The sequence below is a fragment of the Melitaea cinxia genome, chromosome 9, assembly GCF_905220565.1.
Source record: "Melitaea cinxia chromosome 9, ilMelCinx1.1, whole genome shotgun sequence".
Classification (NCBI taxonomy): Eukaryota; Metazoa; Arthropoda; class Insecta; order Lepidoptera; family Nymphalidae; genus Melitaea; species Melitaea cinxia.
The window spans coordinates 4,072,021-4,097,631 of record NC_059402.1 but is presented as its reverse complement, the minus strand read 5'-3'; the positions used below and the strand labels follow the sequence as shown (position 1 = coordinate 4,097,631).

At 35.3% G+C, this 25,611-nt stretch overlaps 2 protein-coding genes across 2 annotated transcripts; one reads left to right on the top strand and one right to left on the bottom strand.

Moving 5' to 3' along the window:
• Positions 1 to 12,161: 12,161 nt before the first annotated feature.
• LOC123656370 (ankyrin repeat and zinc finger domain-containing protein 1-like) lies at positions 12,162 to 19,550 on the bottom strand. Its single transcript, XM_045592060.1, has 11 exons — positions 19,242 to 19,550; positions 18,744 to 18,953; positions 18,295 to 18,455; positions 17,744 to 18,022; positions 17,095 to 17,317; positions 16,786 to 16,924; positions 15,098 to 15,404; positions 14,545 to 14,705; positions 13,152 to 13,290; positions 12,788 to 12,940; positions 12,162 to 12,513 (listed from the first exon to the last, which is right to left on the bottom strand). The coding sequence occupies exons 1-11, from the start codon at positions 19,363 to 19,365 to the stop codon at positions 12,373 to 12,375; spliced, it is 2,037 nt and encodes a 678-aa protein (XP_045448016.1). The 5' UTR covers positions 19,366 to 19,550; the 3' UTR covers positions 12,162 to 12,372.
• Positions 19,551 to 22,006: 2,456 nt separating this feature from the next.
• LOC123656420 (glutathione S-transferase theta-1) lies at positions 22,007 to 25,034 on the top strand. Its single transcript, XM_045592107.1, has 5 exons — positions 22,007 to 22,204; positions 23,089 to 23,176; positions 23,393 to 23,543; positions 24,242 to 24,425; positions 24,857 to 25,034. Exons 1-5 carry the CDS (start codon positions 22,093 to 22,095, stop codon positions 25,006 to 25,008), a joined length of 687 nt encoding a protein of 228 aa, XP_045448063.1. The 5' UTR covers positions 22,007 to 22,092; the 3' UTR covers positions 25,009 to 25,034.
• Positions 25,035 to 25,611: the final 577 nt, after the last annotated feature.

Below are 25,611 nucleotides of genomic sequence, written 5' to 3'. Positions count from 1 at the left end.
AATTCAGTGAGTTCCTTTTTCACCTCGAGCAGTAGGTTGAGTGTTATATCAGGACAAAAAAACAGTCAGACACAAAAGCTCCAATTGTTTTTGCATTGAATCATAACTTTTCTTTTACTCTAGTTAGGTCATTGATTTTTTAATTTATGCAAAAATATGTTTGTGATTTTCTTTGTGATTAAGTAGTAGGTATGTAAAAAGGACAACGATGAATGAACCTCTAATATTAAGAATCCGTTCTCCGTTCATTCGACCATTTTCACCACACGAGACGTATGAAGGAGGTTTGCAATTCGACTGCACTTTTTATAATTATGTTACAACGTTTTACTGGCGTACCTACAGATTTGAATGATTTTCTTTAATCGAAAGCTGATGCTTGTTGTGTGGTTCCATTTCATTTGAGCGGGATTTGACGAGTAGATTTTGAGGTTATAATGTGTATAATACTATACCAACTTGTCGACGTAAACTGAAGTCGGTTTTTTTTTAGAACAAACAATTATTAAATATATAGGAACCGGCCTTTATTAGACGGTGCGTTAGGAATTTGGACAAAACGTCGATTTAAAAAGCTGCATAGTGGATACCACACAGCGTACAGAGCATAGTCCGATTCAAATTTGATGATCAGATTAAGTACGTAGCACTAAATAAGCTTCGTATGGCATATTTTGCTGTGTAACACATAAAGAATTTAGTGATATTTTTTTGAATATGATTGAATTGAATAGTTTAGTAAGTAATATTGTTCTTGTATGTGTAAGCGTAGAATTACGCAAAAGTGTGTACACGAATTGAATACTAACATGCTGGTTATTAATCTAATACGTATGGGTGGTTTTCCCACCATTTATTGTGATCTATCCAACGTATTGCTAATATGTTTGGAATTTATATATAGGTACCTACTAGTTGATCAGTCGAACTTCATTCTACTAGACTTTTTATGAATTAGTACCTATACTTCCTTTTTTAAATTATTTTTATACTAATTTTATCCTGATATATATTATAATAACCAACACAAAAAAGAATTATCCAATTTGATTCAGTCGTTCGAAAGGCGTTCACGGATAGAAAAACTAAACTCCTCAAAAAATTAGTTTTAAGGTACTTATTTTTAGTTTACATATATATATATATATATATATATATATATATATATATATATATTATATATATTATATAATGCGTTGAATTGTATCACTTTTATACTGCCTCTGTCAAACTGAGTGAGTGTTCGCGTCGGGTGCAGACGCCACTAAAACGTTGGGAAGCTGCTATTTTTTGTCAAAATAGTATCAGAAGCATAATGTGAGTTGTTTCTTTAAAACTTTTTTTTTTTTTTTTTAATTTATTTGTTTAAAGTCGCTTTAAACATCTAGGGTCATTAGCGACTACAAGGTATTAACAGTATTTTACAGGTATTAAATTAACGTATAATACTTAGTTAATCTTAAAAATTTTACAGTATTTTTATAATCGGTTAGACACTCTTTTAATGTCTTAGGGAGATTAACATTACTTCTTTCTGAGTTAAACATTGGACAATCAATCAATAAATGTTTTATATTCAGCTCACTATCACATCTGGAGCATTTATTCTTCGGGGTTTTAGTGATAAGATGTATATGTGTGACGTTACAGTGACCTATTCTTAATCTATTTAAAACTATTTCATCTCTTCTATTGTCAACTTGTAAATTACATTTTTCAAAAATTGATTTTCTTATATCATACAACGCACTCTTATTATTTTTAACCCAATAGCTGTTCCATAGTATTTTAACATTGTATTTGAGGTATTTTTTTAAATCAGAAATATTAGAAATTATCAAATTACAAACATTTAAATTCGTAGCTTCTTTAGCTAGCACGTCTGCTTTTTCATTGCCCGGTATGCCTTGGTGACTAGGAATCCAAATTATTTCAATAACAAAGCTCTTATTGATCAGATTTAATAAGTTTTCTTTTATTAGGTTTATTAAAGGGTCTACATTTTTTCTATTCGATAAGGCAGTTAAAAATGATAGTGAATCAGAAAAAATTAGATACTTTTTTGCTGTCGTAGGATTGTTCTTAATTACTTCCAAGCATTTTAAAATAGCAACAGCTTCGCATGTGAATATAGATGTATAGTCGGGTAATCTGTACTTGTAACTGCTATTTTGTGATACAATTGCACAGCCTGTTCTACCATTATAAATAGACCCATCAGTAAAATACATCATATGATCCGAATATTTTTCTTTAAGTTCATAAAACAAGTTCCTATAAATATAGTTAGGGGTAGTTTCTCGGGGATATTTGTTAGCAATGTCTAAATTTATTTTATATGTCATTTTTTTCCAAGGTGGAAGTGAGGAGGGATAATGGCGTGAAAAAAGTGGTGGAAGATCAAAATTAATTTCTTTTAAATACTTTTTAACTCTTAATCTTAATGGAACAGAAAGGGATGGACGTAAATTATATTCTATATCTGACAATAGGGGAGGGATTGAAAAGAGAGAAACTTTATTATTAACTATATGTTTTGCTGCATATTTAAGGCACAGTTCCTTCCTTCTTAACGTTAGAGGCATTTCATCTGACTCAACAAGAACGCTGTTAACAGGGCTTGTTCTGAAAGCTCCTAAACTTAATCTTAGACACGTATTATGAATGCTTTCTAAAATTTTTAATATATTTGTCGAAGCTGAGTCATATATAACTGAGCCGTAGTCAATTTTTTGCCTTATTAAAGTTTTGTAGGTATTTTTAATACATTTGCTATCGGATCCCCAAGTATTTGATGACAAAATTTTAATAATATTCATCCTATTATAACATTCAGATTTAAGTATTTTTATGTGTGGAACCCAACTCAATCGAGGATCAAAGTTCAATCCTAATATTTTTAATTTATTAACTTCATTTATTTTGCAGTTATTTATAAATACATTCAATTTATCTTTATTTTTCTTTTTTGATAGGATCATGAGTTCCGTTTTAGTTTCAGAAAATTTAAAGCCAGTTTCTTTACTCCATTGGCTTAATTTATCTAAAGTGTCCTGTAAAATTTTTTCTGTTAATTTCAGATTCTTGCCACTACATAAAATTGTTAAATCGTCTGCAAACAAGTAACCTTTCACTGGTCGTTTTATAACTTCCAAAACACTATTAATTGATATTAAAAATAAAATGACACTCAAAACAGAACCTTGGGGGAGTCCATTCTCAGTATGAGACGGATTTGAAAGAATACCATCAATTTTAACCCTTATCGATCTATTTGATAGAAAATTAATAACAAAGGCCAGTAGATTACCTCTTAGATTAAACTGTTGCAGAAGTAATACAACTCTGTGTTTCCACACCATTTCATATGCTTTTTCTACATCAAGGGCGACTAATACTACTTTATTCTTATTTGTAAATGACTTGAGAATATCGTTTTCTAAAAGGCTTAAATGATCTAATGTAGATTTAAACTGTCTAAATCCAAACTGAGAAGTTGATAAATATTGATTATGTTCCAAATACCATCTGATTCTATTACTTACAATTTTTTCTAAAATTTTGCATAGATTACATGTAAGTGATATCGGTCTGTAGCTTGAGGTAATAGTGGGCAATTTACCTGGTTTTAGGACAGGTATGACAGTTGCCTCCCTCCACAGGTCAGGGAAAACTTGGTTTATCCACATGTAATTATAAATATCGATGAGTCGCTCAAGAGCCAAAATTGGAAGATTTTTGATAATAGTGTTTGAAATTTTATCGGGACCAGGGCTGGAATTTCCTAATTTTTGTATTATGAGGTTCAGTTCCTCCATCGATATATTTTGGTTAATAGGATCACTATTATCTTGTAAATCAAAACCTGAATGGGTTTCTTCTTTTTCTCTTTTATATTGTTTAAATTCTTGTCTGTAGTTATTGGAACTAGAGTTTCCTGCAAATCCACTAGCGAATAAGTCAGCGTTAATTTTAGGATCAGAACAAAGTTCTCCTTCATTGTTTTTTAAAATTATAGTTTCTTTTTTTCTTTTTTTTCCGTTTATAGAATTTATTTTTTGCCATACAATTCCTAAGGGCGTTTGACTGTTAATCGACGAAATGTATCTTTCCCAATTTACTCTTTTACTTTCCTTGAAAATTCTTCTAGTCCTAGATCTCAACTTACGATATTCAATCTTTAACAATTCTTCCTTACGTTCGTCATCTTGTACTAATTCTTGTCTAAATTGTTTATTTAGGTTTTCTTTTTTAATTTTCACGTATTTTCTATATGCTCTTTTCGTTTCTTTTAATGACTTTGAACACTCTTCGCTCCACCATGGTACTTGTCTATTTTTCAATTTTCCACTAGTTTTAGGAATATATTTGTTAGCTGAGTTAATTATTATTTTGTTAAATTCATCTATAACTTCGTTTATACAAATATGTGAGTTAAATTTTATTTTTTCTGATTGTTTAATTTGATTTTCTATTTCATTTCTGAAATTAAACCAATCAGCATTTGAATATTTCCAATGCTTAGATACAGTTTGTGTACTAAGATTAAATTGTATTTCTGCAGATAATAATATTGGGAAGTGATCGCTGTCATAAAGGTAGTCGAATGCATTCCAATCAAAATATGATGATATATTTCGAGAAGCAAAAGATAAATCAATATGACTTGTGTGACCGTTACTAGAATTAAAACTTTTGTTTTTAACCGACATCAAAGAAGGCGGTTACTCAATTCGACGGAATATATATATTTTTTATGTATGTGCGGGGATAACTCCGTCGTTTATGAACCGATTTTGATAATTCTTTTTTGTTGGAAAGGAGATGTGCCTAGTTTGGCACCATGATAAGGAAACCAGGATCTGATGATGGGATCCCAGAGAAATCGAGGGAAACTCTCGAAAATCCGCATAACTTTTTACTGGGTGTACCGATTTTGATGATTTTTGATTTACTCGAAAGTCGGTGTTTATCATGTGGTCACATTTAAATTTCATCGAGATCTGATTATAACTTTTGGAGTAATCTTTGATAATGCGTATTTACTTGACAATTTTTTTGTCCACCTATGTTGTATTACTTGTCGATATAATTGAAGTCGGTTTTTCTTCGTTTGCCTGCAAACACAATTATTGATGATGATAACATGATAAATAAGTCACTTTTTATATTTCATTGAGGTAGCATATTTTGCTCAAATCTGGAACAATCTGACTGGAAAAGTAACTTAACCTGACAGAAAATCACAGCCCAATAATAATAATACTACTTTCAACTTCATAATTACTGTTGAGTTATTGTGCGTGGTAAAAGTCGCCAGATCTCTAGGGAAGGGGAAGAGGTAAGATCAGCAACGAGCTTGCAATGCTTCTGGTGATGCAGACGTCTATAGCCTACGATACCTACTTAGAATGTGGTCTATGTACACTTTTTGCCACCCCTTTTTTTTTTTTTTTTTTTTTTTGATATCGCAGGGTAACCCATTTACGGGTGATATCCAGGATGCCCGGGTAGGCATTCCTAGACCGTATGTCGGCTTAGCACTTGGGGGTGCACTACCGACCAAAACCCCTGCGGGAGCCTTCAGCCGCTTTAATTGGAGGGTCCCGGAACTGCAGGCAACAGGATCCCTCCAGCGACAGGCTGGCCTCGGCGAAAAGACCAGACTTCTCCTCCATGGGACTGTCCGGCTCACCTCTGAACAATCCCGACGACGCCATGTCTAGCAGGACCGGGTTCCCATCCCGGCCCGACATGGGCACAGGGGCGTTACTGGAGACGCATTAAGTAGCGCCTCCTACGCACCCCCGTTCGTCGCCTGCGGACGGAGGCCTCGTCGGCGGCCCCCTCTCTCATCCGCTCGTCGTTCTCCTTCTGGGACATTACTGTCTCGCAGAAGGAGACCATCGCCTTCCAGGACTCGTCGTCACCGAGCATCGCGGTGATAACGCTCGGCAGTGACAACTTTTTGCCACCCCAGCCCAGTCATAAAAATATTGTTACGTGCTAGGGTTCGAAAGATTTGGAGAGAAAAACCTGCTGACTCTTTTCAAGACTTTATTCACTAGAACTAGATTCAACACAAAGCACTAGGTTCAAACACTAAGCACTAACGATGTCCTAAGTCGTAGCCACTGTCGTAGGTTTCGCTGGTACCGCTCTTGATCACTAGTTTTCACTCTTGAAGTCGCCTCGAAGATAGCTCAATTGAACTGAACTCGCTCGCCTACCTGCGGCTATTTATACCGGCCGACACGAGGCCCAGACCATTCTGGAAAGTTCGCACATGTACCCGGTTTTCGAGACTATACTTCTATATAGTTCCACAATAGTTCCTCTAACGCCATCTAGTATTGAGTAGAGTTTCATGCTACCGCTGTCTTTGTGTGGTTTCAATGGTTGCTGCTAGATGGCGCTAGTTTCTTTGTGTGTTCGTAACACTACTCCCCTCTTAGAGATGCTCGTCCCAAGCATCGTTGTTACTGCCATGGTAACGCGCCAGACGGTCTATGTGTACCACTTTGAATGTCCCTCTTGGTTGCTTTTGAATCCTGTAAGTCACATCATTCAGTCGGGTAACCACTTTGTATGGACCGTCCCACTTGGTCTGCAACTTTGGAGATTTCCCTTTCCGGCGGGTTGGGTTATGCAGCCACACCAGTGACCCTTCCTTGAAGCCGCTCGTGTTCGATTTCCGGTCGTATCTGGTTTTCATGTTCTCGCTTGACTGTAACCCATTTTCCCGAACCAAGGCGTGTATATAGTGCAATTTTTCCCTTAAATCGCTGACATAGTCTTGTACGGTATTTGGTCCCTCCGGTGACCCTCCAGTCAATAGGTTTACTGGTATTCGTAATTCTCTACCGTAATTGACATACGCCGGGGTAGCTTTTATGCTCTCATGTTCGGCGGTTCGGTACGACAGAAGGAAGAGTGGTATATACTTGTCCCAATCCTTTTGTTTGTCGTCTACCAATTTCGCCAAATGCCTCTCAAGGGTCTGATTAAATCTCTCAACCATTCCATCAGACTGTGGATGGTACGCGGTGGTCCTCGTCTTATGCATGCCCAAAATTCTGCACGCTTCTTGGAATACTTGCGATTCGAAGTTCCTGCCCTGATCAGAATGGATTTCTAGAGGCACACCAAAGCGACATATCACTTCTTCGACTAACTTAGAAGCGACTGTTGTAGCTTTTTGGTTTGGTATGGCGAACACTTCGGGCCATTTGGTGAAGCAGTCCATGACGACCATAAAATACTTGTTTCCCGATTCCGTTACAGGAAATGGCCCTGCTACGTCAACTGCAATTCGTTCCCACGGTGCACCGACGTTATACAACCGCAGATTCCCACGACTCCTGGTCTGTGGTCCTTTTACAGCAGCGCAAGTAGTACATTTGCGGCACCAATCGTGTACATCATCTCGACAATGCAACCAGTAGAATCGTTCTCGCACTTTTGTTAACGTCCTCTTGACACCTAGATGACCTCCTGATACGCCATCATGTATTTCACGTAAAACATCTGGTACTCTCGTTCTTGGGACAGTTATCTGAAGGTGGAACTCTCGGCCGTTAGTCTTCTCCCATTTCCGGTTTGTAGTAGAGTGGAGTATTCCGTTTTGAAGTATCAGACTGTCCCATTGAGCCCAGTACGCCTTAGTGACAGCGCCAGTGGGTGCAACCTCACTCCAGGTTGATTTTACGTCACCCCGTTTCTTCCATGTGATGATGTGCCGAAGGTCGTCATCTCTTTCTTGACCTTCCCTCATAGCATCATTCGCCCAGATACCCAAAGGACTTGTTCTTGATAGCTTTAATGTTACTTCATTAGATTCCTGCTTAACACAATGTTTGCAGACTTCCGAACACTGCCTTTGTGAGAGTGTGTCGGCATTCCTATGCAACTTTCCGCTGCGGTGTTTCGTCTTGAAGTCATACTCCTGATCCCGGGCAGGAGGCGAAACCCCTTGCTTCTTCAGCTCCTCTATTTGTTCCTCGATCCTTTTCATCCTTGCTATCTGGGTCTTCTTCTGCGGACAGTTCAGCTGAAGATGCCCCCTCTCGCCACACTTGTAGCACATAACTCCAGAACTTTTCTTGGTGGGAGCCTTAACCTCCTTGACTTCCTCAGAGACTTCGCGGATCTTATGGATCTGCCGTATGTCATAGCGTATAGCGTATGGTGACGAAGCCTCACTGCAGCTCTAACCTCCAGGTCTTTGATTCCGTCGACAAATGCTTGAACAATATTCGTGTTTACCATCTTAATGTCGGCTCCTGGGTATGACTTCCTGACGAGTTTCTCAATTTCCAACGCCCATTGTTGTAGTCCTTCTCCTGAGCATTGGACTCTGTCACGCAGTTGGGCACGGAACACGTGTTCCAGGTGTCGCTCCCTGTACCGGGATTCAAGTGCCTCCATCAAGTCTTGGAACCCGTTTCCTGTATGTGACAGTGCTTCCAGAACCGACAAAGCTTGCCCTCTGAGCGCAACAGTGAGAGCGGTCAGGCATTGCTCTTCCGTCCATCCGTTGGCAGTAGCAACCGTCTGGAATTGTTGACGATAAGCGTTCCACGGAGTAGTACCGTACCGAGGCACTTTCACTCTTGGTTCTTTCGCCACTCCGGTACTTCCACTAGACATCGCGGCTCCCGTGGTTTCAAGGCACACTACTTTCTTCTGTAATTCAGTGAGGCCGGTTTTCACATTTTCAACATCCAAACCTAACCCGGTAACTCGTTCTTCCACTACGTCGACATCTTTTCGAAGCTTAGTCACTGCGTCACTAACATCTTTTATAGCCCACAGCGTTTTTTTTTTGGAGCTCTTTTTGTTGCTCTTGTAATTCTTGCAAAGCACCACGAATTTCAGCCTTTTGTTGCTCTTGTGATTCTTGTAAAGCACCACGAATTTCAGCCTTTTGTTGCTCTTGTGATTCTTGCAATTTGAAACTTGTTTGCTCTTGTGATTCTTGCTAAGCACGAATTTCATTTGCCCTTTGCCCTTTTGCCCTTTGCAGCTCCATTAATTTAATTAAACTTCCTAATAGAAGAGCCACTTGAGAGTCTGTAGCAGCTACGGTGTCGCTGGTGGGCGTGGTAAGGTGGGCGGATCCAGTGGGCGGGGCTTGAGACAAAGTGGGCGGGGCCTGGGCCTGAGTCCGAGTGGGCGGGGCCTGGGCCTGAGTCCGAGTGGGCGGAGCCTGCGTCCAAGTGGGCGGGGCCAGAGCCCGAGTGGGCGGGGCCAGGGGCGTGGCATGATAGGCGGGATCAGTGGGCGGGGCTTGGTCCACGCTGGGCAGAGCTTGGTCCCCAGTAGGTGTGGCCTCCGCAGCTCGTTGTGCCCTTGTCCTGACGCCCTTGAAGTCTTCTCTCGGAGTCAATGGCATCTCCAAATCTTACTTCCGACACCAGTTGTTACGTGCTAGGCTTCGAAGAATTTGGAAAGAAAAACCTGCTGACTCTTTTCAAGACTATTCACTAGCACTAGGTCCAACACAAAGCACTACGAATTTCAGCCCTTTGCTTCTATATAGTTCCACAATAGTTCCTCTAACGCCATCTAGTATTGAGTAGAGAGTTTCATGCTATCGCTGTCTTTGTGTGGTTTCAATGGTTGCCGCTAGATGGCGCTAGTTTCTTTGTGTGTTCGTAACAATATAAAAAAAGTTTGTCAAGTTGTGAAGAAATGTATGTGTAAATGCTAATTATAGAATCAGCCACATAGACGTTTAACGTTTATCTCTCTTCTTATAAGAGATATCGAATTTCAGTATTTTTGAAAATAAAACAAAAAACATTACGACACATATTTATTGCAATTTGGCAGTGAACTTTTTCATTAAGAAATTTTATCACTTTTTAAATTAAAATTTACATTCATAGGCTCCAAAACGTCCCTGCTTTTATTATACACCATGCATTAAAATTAAGCTTATTATTATTATAGCGATTTATTGCCTAAAGGAACAAATATCGACAGTCTTGTGACTGTCTAATAAAGCTAGAACGCGTTCTTTCTATTACAATATTATCTTAAAAAATTTAACAGCACAATTTTCATTTTTTTTTTCTTAGCCTAGCCTTAAGCAATATGGGCTTATACCTACTATTTTTATATATTTACATACACACAAACACATTCATACATGCACACATAAATACACACTTATACATTCACTTCAGCCTATCGCAGTCCACTGCTGGACATAGGTCGCCCCAAGTTCGCGGCAAAAATGGCGCATTGTGTTTTGCCCATAGTCTCAGTCATCAGTCATAGACTTTGTCGCACCGAAGACGCTACTGCCCGTCTTTGGCCTCTGTATTTCAAAGTCAGCAGTTGGGTGGCTATCCCGCCATCGGTCGGCTTTTTAAGTTCCAAGCTGGTAGTTGAACTGTGTTATCCCTTATTCGCCTATTACGACACCCACGGGAAGAGAGAGGGGGTGGCTATATTCTTTACTGCCGTAATCACACAGCACACATTACACTTTATATTATATAAAATAATTTATCTAAATAAACCTAGAATCTTATCAAGTTATCACTTTTATAAATACAGTCATCATTTAAAACAAAATATACATAATTATCATATTATTCATACTAAGTTACTTGTTACCGCTATAATAAGCTATCGCTATCAAGTGTATAATTATTATAACAACCAAAACCGGCAGCTTACAGTGCTCGCTGAGGCACGGTGGGGAGACCCAGTGGCGTAGCGAGGAGGGGGCAGGGGCGACAAATGATCCAAAAACAAAAAATTGCTGGATAATTTTTATTACAATTGATTTCTAGAAAACATATTAAAATTTAGTGCCAGCGTGATATAATAAAGATTAATTCGTAAATAAAAAAAGAAAAAAAAGGTAACTAATAGTCTAAATCAAACTGTAATAATATATTTATAATAGAAATGGCACGCCTTTCTTCTTCGTCCCAAAATATTTACATTAAACAGGCCAATGATAGTAATAAAAAAATGAACAAAGTAATATTTTCATTTAAACGGAACTTACCGCGATTATTTTTTGAGATTTTCGATATTTCGACGAACTTGCAGACGCCATAGTAACGGGACGTCTCATCGTCATTATATCGGGAGTCTCAAAATGATAATCGCAGTATAACGCTTCCAAATGAAAATGACCGTGAAGGCTTATAAAAATGCTCCTGGGGGAACTGGGGATAGGGTTGGCAACGCGCTTGCGATGCTTCTGGTGTTATAGACGTCTATAACCTACGGTAATCGCTTACCATCAGGCGCGCCTTACGCTTGTTTGCCGATCTAGTTACAATAAAAAAAAATTGGCTGTCTGTTAAGTTGGTTTACGGACGATATTTTAATGTGACAACGTCATAACAAAACATCTCCTCGGATGTATAGGTCAATCGAGTGATAGTATATGGAATATAGATAGATGCGGCTTGCGCTATCACTGAAGGTAACGGGACAATAAGCATAACGCAATGAGTCATCCTTTTTTCGTGCATGCCGCCGGCGTTCATTGGTTTATTAGACGTTGTCACGTCAAAAAAAAAAAAAACTAATGATATTCAATCCCAACTCGCGATTTGAGTTTACGTGATTACCGTGTCATTTAAAAATAAATATAAATATAAATATAAATAAAATAAGATAAATACCTTAAATACATTGTCGATTTAATATAGATCTATATGGCCCTTTACAGCATATGATTTAAATGAATATTTTCGAAGATATTAAAGATTTAAAAATTGCGGTACGTAGCGTTTGCGGCGGTTCCGGTCGGCTTTTACTCTTAAAGTTAACGCGTGCGGGCCACGGGCAGTAATGAATCAAAACTACTGGATCGATTTTAATCATTTTTTCAGTGAATGACATAGGCTATAATTATATTTTATACCCGTGCGAAGCCGGAGCGGGTCGCTAGTGTAATATATATTTGAAACTAGCTAGCTATTTTTTTTATAAATATAATAATGACTTATATCAAAATAAAATATATCCTATCTTTCAAGTTGGATCAAACTACACACGGTATGCAAGTTTGATTAAAATCGGTTAAGTATTTTAGGAGTACATCGCGGACAAACAACGTGACGCGTAATTTATATATATTAAGATATGTACTTGTATAAATATATATGTCGATACATTAAAATAAAACATGTTACAGAATACATATATTGTATATATCATATATTTAATATATTTATAACGACGTTTCTAGCGATTCTAGACAGTCTTAGAACTGCTGGTCTTATGTTAAATTATTGTAAAAAAAAAAACATGCCATTAATGAAACAAATATTTTATGTAGTACAAATGGCATTGGCAACTAAGAGCCCGTGGATATTGTGAAATACTTGATTGATTGTATCACGCGCTCTTATGCAATGGTCGGAGATTTCTATGATTTTGTAGACATTTTATCGAACAAAACTTATAATTGTTGTATTCGAACGGTTGCTTTGGTAAATTAGTACCGCAGAGGAAACATTTCGGTACATCGGCTTTTACCTGGAAAAGAAAAAACTCATATTAGAGCTCACAAAACATAAGCATAGTATATTGAGTTTAAGATATGGAACCAAGACTAGAACTAAACTAACGAATTTTCAAATAACCAAATTGTAACTACTTTAAAACTAACCATTTGACATTGGAGTCTTTGAAGATTTATTCCGTAAAAAGACTCCAGGTTACAACACTCTCTATCTGATCTGTATCACTTGTATATACTAATCTCAAACTTCCTTCTTCCTACGACATAAGTATTTTAATTAATTATTACCTTTTCATAATCAGTCATCTGTAAAAACTTGTTCAATTTATTCTTCTCAGCCTGTTTCTCCTTTTCCCGCTGACGCTTCGCTCTCTTCTGTTGTGCTTTTTTCTCTTTCTCTTGCTCGTACTGTTCCAGAGTCACCGGACCCGGGATTTGAGACTGAAATAGATTTGACGTTATTTTTTGTACGCGTTTAATTATTATTAATATAACGAAAACATTACTTTTTTTCTCACAATAAAAACTTCATCTGAAAATGCTGCAATACATAAAAATAAATAGGTTATCATGCCTGTATATTTTAAAACTGCTTATCTAAGGACGTGTCTATTGAAAGGTTTCGTCGTACGGCGTCGCACTATGACAGTACCTTGTTGTAGTTGTACTTGTGCGGATGGTCGCCCTGGAAGAGGCGGAAGGCGAGGCGCGAGTGCGCGTGCGCGGCCGCGTACGGCGTCTGTAGCAGGTGGTTGCGCACGCACGGGTCGCTGCCTGCGCCCAGGAGCTGCCTGCGGACAGCACACGACTGCATCGCGCACGGTACAGCACACGACTGCATCGCGCACGGTACAGCACACGACTGCATCGCACACTGGACAGCACACGACTGTATCGCACACTAGTGTATCGCACACTAGTGTATCGCACACTAGTGTATCGCACACTAGTGTATCGCACACTAGTGTATCGCACACAGTACAGCACACGACTGCATCGCGCACGGTACAGTACACTACTGTATCGCACACGGTACAGCACTCTGCTGTATCGCACACGGTACAACACACGACTGTATCGCACACATTACAGCACACTTCTGTATCGCACACTGTACAGCACACTACTATATCGCACACAGTACAGCACACGACTGTATCGCACACATTACAGCACACTACTGTATCGCAACAGTACAGCACACTACTATATCGCACACAGTACACCACACGACTGCATCGCACACGGTACAACACACTACTGTATCGCACACGGCACAGTACACTACTGTATCGCACACAGTACAGCACACGACTGTATCGCACACATTACAGTACACTACTGTATCGCACACAGTACATTGCTTAACAGATACCACAGAATTAAAACCATTTCAGTTAGGGCGGCGCAACATAATGCTTTATTTCTGTGACTGTTGAGGTAAATTATTTTTACATAATAAATATATTAATTGCGTTTGATTAAAAATAAGTTTGATAATCCATAGACTCGGATTTTATCCTTGATAAATGATAAACTTTTAGAATAGTTCTCCTTGAAAATCCAACATTGCTAGACCAGACTTAGGCAAACCATATATCATTTATCTATAATTTATGATGTATGTATATTCAATATGATATATCATCATCATCATCATCACTTCAGTCTATCGCAGTCTACTGCTAGACATAGGCCTCCACAAGTCCGCGCCAAAAATGACGTAAACTCATGTGTGTTGCCCTTAGTCACCACGCTAGGCAGGTGGGTTGGTAACCGCAGGGCTGGCTTTGTCGCACCGAAGACATATATATATCTGGTTTTATCTATCCACTATGACGTTAGTTATTATTTTCCTAGTACTAAATGCGAGTGTGCTTTAAACCACACAACTGAAGTAAAACTTATGAAACATACCTCTCTGTCTTTCTATCTTTACAAACTTATACCCCCTCCCAACTTCCGTTCGCCTCACCCGATCACGCTTTTCGTAACGCTCTCATCAAGCTTTCACCTGCTTATTCCTCGAGCATTACAGTACTCACATGACCATATCTGGCTTGGCGGCGATAGCAGCCTTGTGTAACGCAGTGTTACCATCAGCTGGATCTTGAGTGTTGCAAGCCGCTTCTAGCTCAGTACTCTCAATTTCTTCTAAAATTGTTTCCAAAGAGGTCAACTCCTTATCCGATATCATTTTCCATATCTATAATAAAATAATACATAATAGTTAAAAAAAACTTGATTGCTTAAGCGTTATAATATTTTAAGTTGTAAAGATTTCCCATTGCATAAATGTTTTTTTTTTTTTTTAAGTTTGTTTCGTTTTTAGTTGAATCATTAACTAACAAACAGTATAATGCCCTTGTTCATTGTATTTTTTATTTATATTTTCACACAAAAAGACGTTCAAATTTTATGTATACATAGACATTGTCAGTGTGGTAAATTATAAGATCTTATTACGATTAAGTTATTTAAAAAATATTAATTAGTACATTGTTACAGCTAACCAACTCAAATAATCCATAGCAATTCCACCTTGAAACCAACAGATAAAATAAACTAAACATACAGCAAAACTAAATTTAATTTTACCTTCTCAACATTAGCAGATATCTTAGTCAAGACCTTTTTATTCTGTTTGTTATCGTCAGGTTTCTTCTTTTTCTTTTTCTTTACGTGCCCTTTCTTCTGTGGTTCCGTTTTTTCTTCATTTTCAGATGAATCACTATCACCAGCGGAGTTGTTTAGGAGATCCCTTCTTGAATTAGTGATAACACCATTAGTGCATTGCTCTGATAAGGTCTTTATCCAACCTACTGGGGTCTCTAGGTCTATGAAACAAGGTCCTTCATCCTCACTTGAGATTAGTTGTGTTGGTAATTCGCGTGGAGGTCGTTCTCTGTGCAAGAAAGTTTTATATATGCTTCAGCCTGTAATATCGCACTGCTATAGGCCGGGCATAGGCCTCTTTTCCCATGTAGGAGAAGGATCAGTTTTATAGAATTTATTTATTTATTTACACTTTATTATACACCAAAAAAGAAATAAAATAAACAAGCAACAATAATTAGTAGAAAAATGTACAAAAGGCAGCCTTATTGTTAATTTATATAATATATGTATATATATATGTATAATTTTATATTCTATTGTAACTTATTCTAATTTCATCATCATCATCATAATCATCATTTCAGCCTATTATAGTCCACTGCTGGACAAACTGCGCCAAAAATGGAGTGAACTTATGTGTTTTGCCCATATTCACAAAGAGGCGACTATTCTAATTTATACAACAATTATTTTCACACTTCCCAACCGCTTTTCTATGCCGTCCTATACTATACCCAAAGCTTGAAAGAAATCACTCTTTTAGTGATGAAACTGCCTTTGTACATCTACCTCTTAATATTTTTATTTGTATCTTTTAGTGGTGTACAATAAAGAATATTATTATTATCTATATATTAATATGTGAAACAAAAACTTTGTACCCCTTTTTACGAAAGTTGCGCGGACAGAGGCGTATGAAATTTCGTACACTTATAGTTTATATAGAAAAGGAGTGCAGAATGCTAATATTTTTTTTTTTATTATGCATAAAATATATTAAATTAATAAAAAATATATTACACACCTTGTATTTGACATATGCATATTAAACTCTTTTGTTGATTGTCAAAGTCTAGTCTCTGTAGTCAAAATGATAATTTTTAAAAAAGGTTTTTTATTTCCATGTTTTGGTTTTCTTTAATTTAAATTTTTTATTATTTATTTATTTCGATCTCTAAGGAACCACTGGTTAATAATAATAAAAATAATAAAATTCTTTATTACACACCATTAAAAGATACAAACAAAAGTAGTGTGCCGTCAGCACATTACATTATATGTATATGCAGCCCTCAGTTGGAATGAGACACTCTAATGAGATACTCGCACGTATAATAAATATATCATTCAGTTATCGTGTTTATTATTATTATCATATACCACCGAGCCGCTAAAGTAGTATAGTATAATTAGAGGAAGATGTACAAAGGGGGTCTTATCGCTATAAGAGAGATATCTTCCAGACAACCTTTGGGTATAGGGCAGCGCATAGAAAAGCGGTTAGGAAGTGTACAAATAATTGATATAGAAATTAGAATACATCACAATAGAATATAAAAGTAGTTATTATTATTATAAATCTATAAAAATAAATTATTAAATCCCCGAATTTTCCCAATTTTTTTATTAAATTAGATAATAAAATAGATGATTTTTTTTCTCATTACCTAGATTTAGCTCTATCAATCTGTTTATTAACGCTTTTCTGGGTCTTTTTAGTACGATCGACACTCGAGTCTGAAATATTTTTTGTAGGTGCCTTACTTGTTGACGCTATTAATGCTTTTTGAAACAATTCCATTGTATCTGAAAATAATTAATGAAGTATAACTTTACCATACTGTCACTTTCTGTTTAAATTCTAGTGTCAAAGGCTTGCATTTAAATTTGACACTAATAAGATTAAATAAATTTTTATGCCTCTTGCTTTTATCCAAAAAAAATAAAAAAAAATTATAAAATAGACAAAATCTTACCATAAACCTCAACACTAGCAACTGTTTCATGTACTCTTTTCACTTCTTTATAAGTGGGTTTTCGTGTAGGAAATGGTAATGCCCTCACACGCAAATCATCTCTTTTCAACGGAGAGTTCTTTCCAAAAAGCGCAGCCTGGTTAACTGAACCCACAGCTCGGTATAACACAAGTGAACAACCTTTTAAATCCTCTGCCCAACCAGTTATAATTTCTTGGATATGCTAGAAAAAAAAATTGTGCTTAAAACTTTTATAATTAAAAAAATAATATTTTATCACACATTTACTGGCGTTTCTACTTTTTACTCACTTCACCTTGTAATATCCCACAGCTGGGCATAGGCCTGTGTAGGAGAAGGATCAGAGCTTAATCCACCACGCTGCTCTAATGCGGGTTGGCAGATTCATCTCATTAATTTTTTTTTATAACTTTTTGTACAATCTTTTTACTCAAGGAAATTCATACATATATGTGTACATATATAACATCCTTGTGTAGTTTTATTGAAATATCTTTATAATAGTACATTTTATATTCTAATACTATTGTAGAAACACAGTGCACTGTTAAACCATACATTGTTTTTCTCGCACTACTTATTCTATGACTTATATTTTTTCTTTCCGTAATTTTCAATGTAAACTTACTTCTAAAAACTGCGCTTGGTTATATCTCCTCAAACTGGCTCCGGCAGATCGTGGAGCATTACCGTGTTGATCCCTTGATATCTGAGCTTGACCTTGGCCTCTACGAGTAACGTACGAATGAAATGTTTTATGAACAACTGCAATACCACCGGAAAATATTGCACCTGCAAAATGTCCACCAGACACCATGAGGACTGCCCATCTTTGATAGCCTGGTATTGTCAATCGTTGGCATCGTTCAACCCAGGCTGTCCCTTCTCCATCTGTTGATAGTTCCTCCTGCAAATGAAAAAACAAAATTGTTTATTTATAATTTTAGTTTGTCATTAAGAAATGTAAATATTTTACAATTTCATTGTAAATGAAAAGGCATTTTTAATATTTTAATCATTATTTTACTCTAGTATACAAAAAACAAGTTTTCATAACAAATATATACTACACATCAATATTTAACAGCCTGCTTAGTCTCATTGCAGGACTTTGTTCCAAATACTTATTTTCTACCTTTTTTACACAAACATAAGAAGTTGAATTTGGACTTTTTTTACCTTTCTATGGTGCAATATACATCTATAAATACAGAACACTTGCTTTTTCTTGTTTGTAAAAAAGGCTTTACAGTGCCTAGTGGCCGCTGCAAAAAGGTCACTAGCGGGGTTTGTTGTACTACCTTCTGTTTCTGAATCACTGCCAGTAACACTGGAATCATCTGAAATAGTAAACAATTTTGTTTACATGGAAATGAGAGTGAATCTATTATCTAAAAAGACATATATATCAAGTTTCTACTACCAGTAAGTAATAATACTACATAAAAAAAATGTCATAGTAAAATATAATAATAATTATATAATAATAAGTAATGTGTTCCATTGAATTTGTATTGCACAATCTTGTATGAAATTTTGATATTATAAATGATATTGAGACATTTGAAATATTTAATATAAGAATTATATTACACTAATCATAATAGAAGAAAAAAATATTAGCTTACCTTGTCTTAAATTATACTGTCCCAAGCTCAATGGTGCTTTTCCAAATAATTTCCTCTTTAAGTTATGCGTGTGCCAATGTTGCTTATAATGTGCAGTCTGCTGTGCCCGAGACTCAAATGGGCCGACTCCGCAGCACGAGCAAGCATTGCCATCTGATGCTCCATTTATTGTTAGGGCTCGGAGACGTTTAAGTACACTTGCTTCATCCACTGGTAAAGACATAAAAATATATAAAATTGTTAAATTTTATCTATAAAAGTTAAATTGCAAAAATATAAATTTTTACACAAATCACTTTTATGTTTCTGTTTTATATTTTGTTATACCAATCACAGAATCTTATTAACTAAAAGATTGTAAGCATAAGAAATGAATGAACATTTGTTGATTAGTTAAATGTTAAGAAATATTAAGAAACTATTAGAATAGAATACGAAATTGGTTGCAATAATACAATTTGTGGAATGTCTAATCAGATAATTACAGCGTCTACTTACCAACTTGGTGTGACTCAGTTATCATGCATGCTGCAACTTGCAATCCTTGCAACAATCGCTCGAATTCATCTGCTTCAAAAACTCTTACACTTTTAGGTTTAACTACATTCGTTTTGATAGACATTATTACATACTCATTACGTACATTTATGTATCTTATCTTATGTCCTAACTTCAAAAGTTACAGAAAAAATAAAAAAGCAACCAATGAGATTTAAAATATTGTGCAATTGCAATAAAGGCATAACTTACATTTGGACAAAAAAAAATTACTTCTAGGTTTATTTGACAATTAGAATGGAAGGTAGGTACCATGTAGGTACCAATAAAATAGGTAGAGGAGAGGAGAATCATCTCATATGGGAGAAAAGTTGAAAAAGTGTCCAGCTGTAACTGCTGCCTGTAAGTGTATGCTATTAGTTCAAAAACTTTCCATAATCGCGCTGGTGTAGACAAAGGGTAATAATGGTATGATATGAATACTATGAATGTAATTGTAGATGAATTGAAGTATGTCTAGTAAAAAAAAATAATAACATTGTCGAATAAATTAGTGAATTATTGAAAATTTCAACATCTTACGTTGTACAAAATAATGTAGTTAATATAACCTTAAGAAATTATTATAAGGAAATGTGCACCTAGAGTGATTTTATCTCGTAAACTGTGAATAGTGCGTTTAATATTTAATTTTATAAAAAGGAATTTGAAAAAAAACTAACCTTAATAATATTTGCAGCTTCCTTTAAGATTTACCTGATGCTATAGTGTTATGTTAAATATATTATGTATAATGTTTAACCAACTACTTATACAAATTTAAGATATTATAAAATATTTAATCATATAGTGTGTGGTCACCCTAATTTAATGCATTTCGACGGACACTTTCTGATATATAAAGATGATTTTCCTTCACATTACCCTCCATAGTGTTCCACTAAAGGCCCACAACGCCACCGACAACGACCACTGAATTTGCTATTCTATTAACACAAAAAACGCCGCGGGCATTGTAGGCGAATTTTGTAAATGGAACGCATATTTGGGCGCTGTCAGGTTTTTTTTTTTTAATAAAGGGCATTTATATGTCAGATGTCAGCTGTGTGCTCGCAATACGGCAACATGGTGAAAATATGCAGCTATGGGGGTTGTGAGTGAATATTTCGTATGGATTGGAGTAAAACTTAATTTGACAGTTGTTTTTTTTTTTTTAATTCCCGCCACGTTGTTTTGAAAGCTAACTCTGACCCACTTATGGTTTGCGGCCGAAGTGGGCACGATAATAATATGGTCACGAACAGTAACGTCATCTATGACGTCGAGCTATTGCTCGCGACAACCGTTGCGGTCGTTGCGATCGCTTATCGCTCTAATGAAAATATGAAATACTTTCTTAGTCCGAGTGAAATACAAAATTTCCAAGGTAGAAAAAAGTTGTGATTTTAAGTAATATCGATTTTCAATTGATATCTCATTTGATTGTAGAGAATACCGATTTTTCGTCGTCTCTATTTTACATTAATGAACAATCGAATTCAATCTATCGTTATTGAAAATTTGAACTTTAAGCAACATTATTAAATATAAATCGAGTGCGTTTTTTTATACTAATATTGATTGTTGATAAATTTAATCAATATATCTAAAATAATCTTCATCTATAGAAAGAACTCACAGTTGTAAAATCGATATTTTAATATTTAAGGAATTATTACCTAAATTAGTAAAAAATATCTATTCTATAAAAACGTTTTATATATAAATAATATTCTCTAAAGCTTTTTAACAAAAAAAAAAATTAAAACTTTACTATATCCAGGAAGTAGCTACTATTTTTATTGTACTACTTTGTTAGCCACAGCCAGTTATTATTATACTACAGACTACAAGCTACTTTTGTTAAAGGCCTTCTACACGGTCGGGATCGACAGCCGACCATCGTGTCCTTGGTCGGGTTGATATAAAAATGGACAGTGAGGAAAACGGTTGACCCAACCAATATTTGGTTGATGTCACCGGGCTTGGTCGCGAGCGCATCTCATCAAAGAAGAACTGACAAGTTGAGTCAACCAGTGACCGTGTAGAATGACTACAAAAATTGGTTGACCCGACCAAGAACACGACGGTCGGCGGTTGATCCCGACTGTGTAGAAGGCCTTTTAGTAGCCAACCATAGCCAACCAACAACCAACAACACTATAGTCCAGCCTTTCCCAAAGTGGACGATAACGCCCCCTTGTGGGCGCTGCTGGCCTAAAGAGGGGTGGTAAAAGACCCAAAAAAGGGCGGCGTTGTGTGGAGTCTTGGGGGGCGATTTAAATCATGCTTCACATTAGTTTTTATTTTAGAATCGATTGTTTGTTTTATTTTGAATAAAAGATACTCTGTCTAAATACTATAAAGTTGCGTTTCAATAACCATTCTCATTGGCAGGTGTAGTAGTGTAGTAAGAGTTAAATTGAGACCTGAACCCCGATGTGTACTACCTACTGCGCTCAGGTCTCAAGTTTACTCTTGAGGATTATAGTAAAATTCTTGTATAGATTTGATGTTTAATTTCCGTCAATGTAGCTGGCAATAATTAATTTAATTTGAAGTTATAATGGTTTTAAAGTTGGTGAAAAAATGGGGGCACCTTAAAATAATTTATTCTCAAAGTGTGCAGTAGACAACTAGACAAAATAAGTTTGGGAACCTCTGCTATAGTCTAATTATACCAGTATATAAGTGTATAATCTATGGTCTAATGTCATAACATGTGTCGTTTATTTGAACTTTGACCACAAGTCTGGAAAAGTAGTACAACTATTTATAAGAATTATAAGAACATAAGAGCTAAGTTAAAAAAATGTCTCTTAAATTATATTATGATTTAATGTCCCAGCCATCAAGAGCGTTGTACATTTTATTAAAAACATCCAAATGCAATTTTGAGAAAAAAGCAATTGATTTACGTAAAGGTCCGTTCCATTATTTTATGTTTTAGTAGTTTTTTTATTTATGTTATATACTATTGTATTCAGTTCCTAACTAAATTAAAAGCCATAAATTATCGGTTTCTAAGCAGAAATATTGATATTATCAAAAACATTAATAGGTATATAAATAAAAATTGCGTAAATTTTCAAATTATCGTAGTGCCTTAATGTTATTAACATAACGACCTTTTGCCTACTTTTGTAGCAGTTTAACATTCTTTTTGTATTGTATATTACTTAAGGTAAATAAACTGTAACAGTTAGAGTTAAAATAGCTTTATTCAAATGGGTTTCCAAAGCACTTTCGGATAGTCATTTTACAAATTAAATATTTCAATTATTTTTAAAAGTGAAGCTACCATCAATTTGGAATGTAGATTCTGCGAAGAAGAATCAACAAGAAGTTACTCTTTTAAAAATAATGTACAAACTGTTTTTGTTACAAAATCAGTAATATCTTGCATCAAAATAAGAATAATCAATAGTGATCTTCTTTTTCGCTTCAGGCGTTTGATTACGTTCCCAAATCTGTGTGTAATGTTCACATACATATATTATGTATTTATTTAAAAAAAATTATTTGTTGACTATTTTATGCCCAAAGGTTGTCTGGATAAAATCGCTCTTAGCGATAAGACCGCCCTTTGTACACCTTTCTTTGCATGTATCACTTTTTTTTTGTAATGTTTCTTTGTGGTGTACAATAAATTAATTATTATTATTATTATTATTTAGACTAAAACACAGATATTAAGTTGTCTTAGGTGCAGTTGATTGTGTGTGTATGTTAAATATGTTTATTTTTTTATAATGTGAAAAAAAAGTATGTATGTGTATGACTATAAAAATAAATAATTTGTTTTCAGGAGAACATTACTCAGAAGAATATCGAGCTATTAACAGATTTCAATTAGTTCCAGCAATCGATCACAATGGTTTTATATTGACTGAAAGGTAAGTTACTTTGAAGCTTGAAAATAAACAAATAAGTAAAGAATCAATAAATAAATGATAAAACAATCTAACAAATGAAAATATCCATCAGGTTCCTTACCTTACTATATATTTTTATCGGATACTAATAAAATATAATAAAATTCTACTTTATCTATTATTTATTTATTGACAGTAGTTCAAGAGTTAGCTTATAAAATTTTTCACACATTTCAGTGTTGCTATTATAAAATATTTGGCTAGAGAAAATCTCATCTTGGAAAGCTTATACCCTAAAGACAGTAAATTGCAAGCTCGTGTTGATGAGTACTTGGAGTGGCAGCACATAGGACTAAGACTACACTGTGCTATGTACTTTAGGCTAAAGGTGATATATTAAATAATGATTTACCACCATATAATTAAATTATTGTTATAAGCAAATTTATTGTAATTTAAAATAAAAAATTCGCCGTCCCCGCGTTATAAAAGGATAACTGCCAATATCTTGATTTTCATGTTATGCCATTTTTGGGATCTGTGGGCAGGTGGGGCAATACATTTGCTCAATTTTTTTGAGTTATAGAGTTATTTCACGAAGTTACAAAATTCTGTCTGTAATATCCCACTGCTGAGCATAGGCCTCTTTCCCCGTGTAGGAGAAGGATCAAAGCTAAATCCATCATGCTGCTCCAATGTGGGTCGGCGAATATATTCCCTACAATGAGTAACAATTGCTATCATATACACGATAACAACTGTGAACGACGGCTTAATGTGCTCTCCGAGGGACGGTTGAGAGACCTACAAGGACTGCACAAACACTCAGACCAGGGCAAACATCTGTATGGCCAATACAAATGTTTTTCATGTGCGAGGATCGAACGCGCAACCACCAGTGCAACAGCCACAAACTAGTTCTGTGACCGTTGCCCCAACGTGGTGTCTAAAAAATATCTTATAAGGCAAAAAGAGAGTAACCAGTGTTGCACTCTCTCTTCTGTTTTCTTAATCAAATTTGCCTGCTACAATACTTCTATCTTCAGTTATACACTAGTCTTGTCTAATTAAAAAGTATTTTTATAGTATATTGATCCTATTTTGTTTGGTCGCAATCCCGATCCAAAAACACTCGAAGAATATTTTAAGAGGATGGAAACAGCTTTGGAAACTTTTGAAACAAAATGGCTAGGTGATGGGAAAGAGTTTGTTGCTGGTAATTCTATAACTGTGGCAGATCTGCTGGCAGCCTGTGAATTGGAGCAACCAAGTAATATGTTCAATTTTTATATTAGTTAATAATCTAGTTTATTTTTTCTCTTTATTGATTTCTTTTAAAAATGCATTAAACCATTGTATTGTTATAGGTCTAAGGAAATCATTTTTTTTTCTTAATTTGATTTAAAAACGCAATATAAATTAAATTCATATATTGATCGAAGTGAAACCTTTGTGCATAAAGTTTTGTCTTTTGAAAATTTTGTATCTCTTTGTTAAAAAAGGTTTTGATTGTTCTCTACAATGTTGCCAATGTATTTTATTTAGGGTACTCATGATTAGTTGTGCGCAATAAATAAAAATAGATGATCAGAAAAGTATCGAAATTCGAAATATAACGCTAATGAAACTGCTTCACATGCCTTGTTAAGTTTTTATTGTGTTTACTGAAAGAGTATTCATTAATATCGTTTTTGTTTTCAGAAATGGCCGGTTATAACCCAGCGGATAAATTCAGTAATATTTCAAAATGGTGGAAGAAAGTTCGAGAGTATTTCAACCCCCACTACGATGAGGCTCACGTTATTGTGAATAAAATTCTCGACAAACAAGCCAAAATGAAAGCCAAAATATAAACAATTAATTATTATCTCAAAAATTATCAGAATTTTAATTACTTTTTATAAAAATAATCATAACTTTTTTACTTTTTTTCCCTCAAGTCGACAGTCTATATAAAAATGAATAACTGTCATTATATAAGAATTTATTCATATAATTTCATCAAGAAAATCATTACACAAGCAAAAAGTATATGAATGTGGCAAGGGTAAGATATTAAAAATTCAATATTTTTTTTGCTATTGAAATTAAATAAATATTACATAAAAACTCATACATATCGAGATTATAAATTACTAGCGACCCGTCCTAGCTTCCCACCGGTGCAATGTTGATACTTAATACTATTAGCAACAAAAGATACCTATTCTATTCAGTTCTTTTTTTGAACTTAAATACCTAACCTTAAACTGCGATTTCGATAGTTGAACATCCTTGTCCAATAGGTAAGGTACCGCTGCAACCGCTATATCCCTGCATTTTAAATCTGTAATATCTTAAGTATTCATTTAAATTACATGTTCTAAAGGGCCATATTCATCTTCTATATATTAATACGAAAAACAAAATTTATATAGTTTATGTGTCTATTAATATATATATATAGTTTATGCATT

Coding starts and splice junctions, on each gene's coding strand:
- LOC123656370 (XM_045592060.1), bottom strand. CDS start 19,365: ATGTCTATCAAAACGAATGTAGTTAAACCTAAAAGTGTAAGAGTTTTT. Junction 16,925..17,094: donor TGCTAGTGTTGAGGTTTATG/GTAAGATTTTGT, acceptor AATTATTTTCAG/ATACAATGGAATTGTTTCAA. Junction 13,291..14,544: donor GCCAAGCCAGATATGGTCAT/GTGAGTACTGTA, acceptor TGCTGTCCGCAG/GCAGCTCCTGGGCGCAGGCA.
- LOC123656420 (XM_045592107.1), top strand. CDS start 22,093: ATGTCTCTTAAATTATATTATGATTTAATGTCCCAGCCATCAAGAGCG. Junction 23,544..24,241: donor CTATGTACTTTAGGCTAAAG/GTGATATATTAA, acceptor GTATTTTTATAG/TATATTGATCCTATTTTGTT. Junction 24,426..24,856: donor CTGTGAATTGGAGCAACCAA/GTAATATGTTCA, acceptor TTTTGTTTTCAG/AAATGGCCGGTTATAACCCA.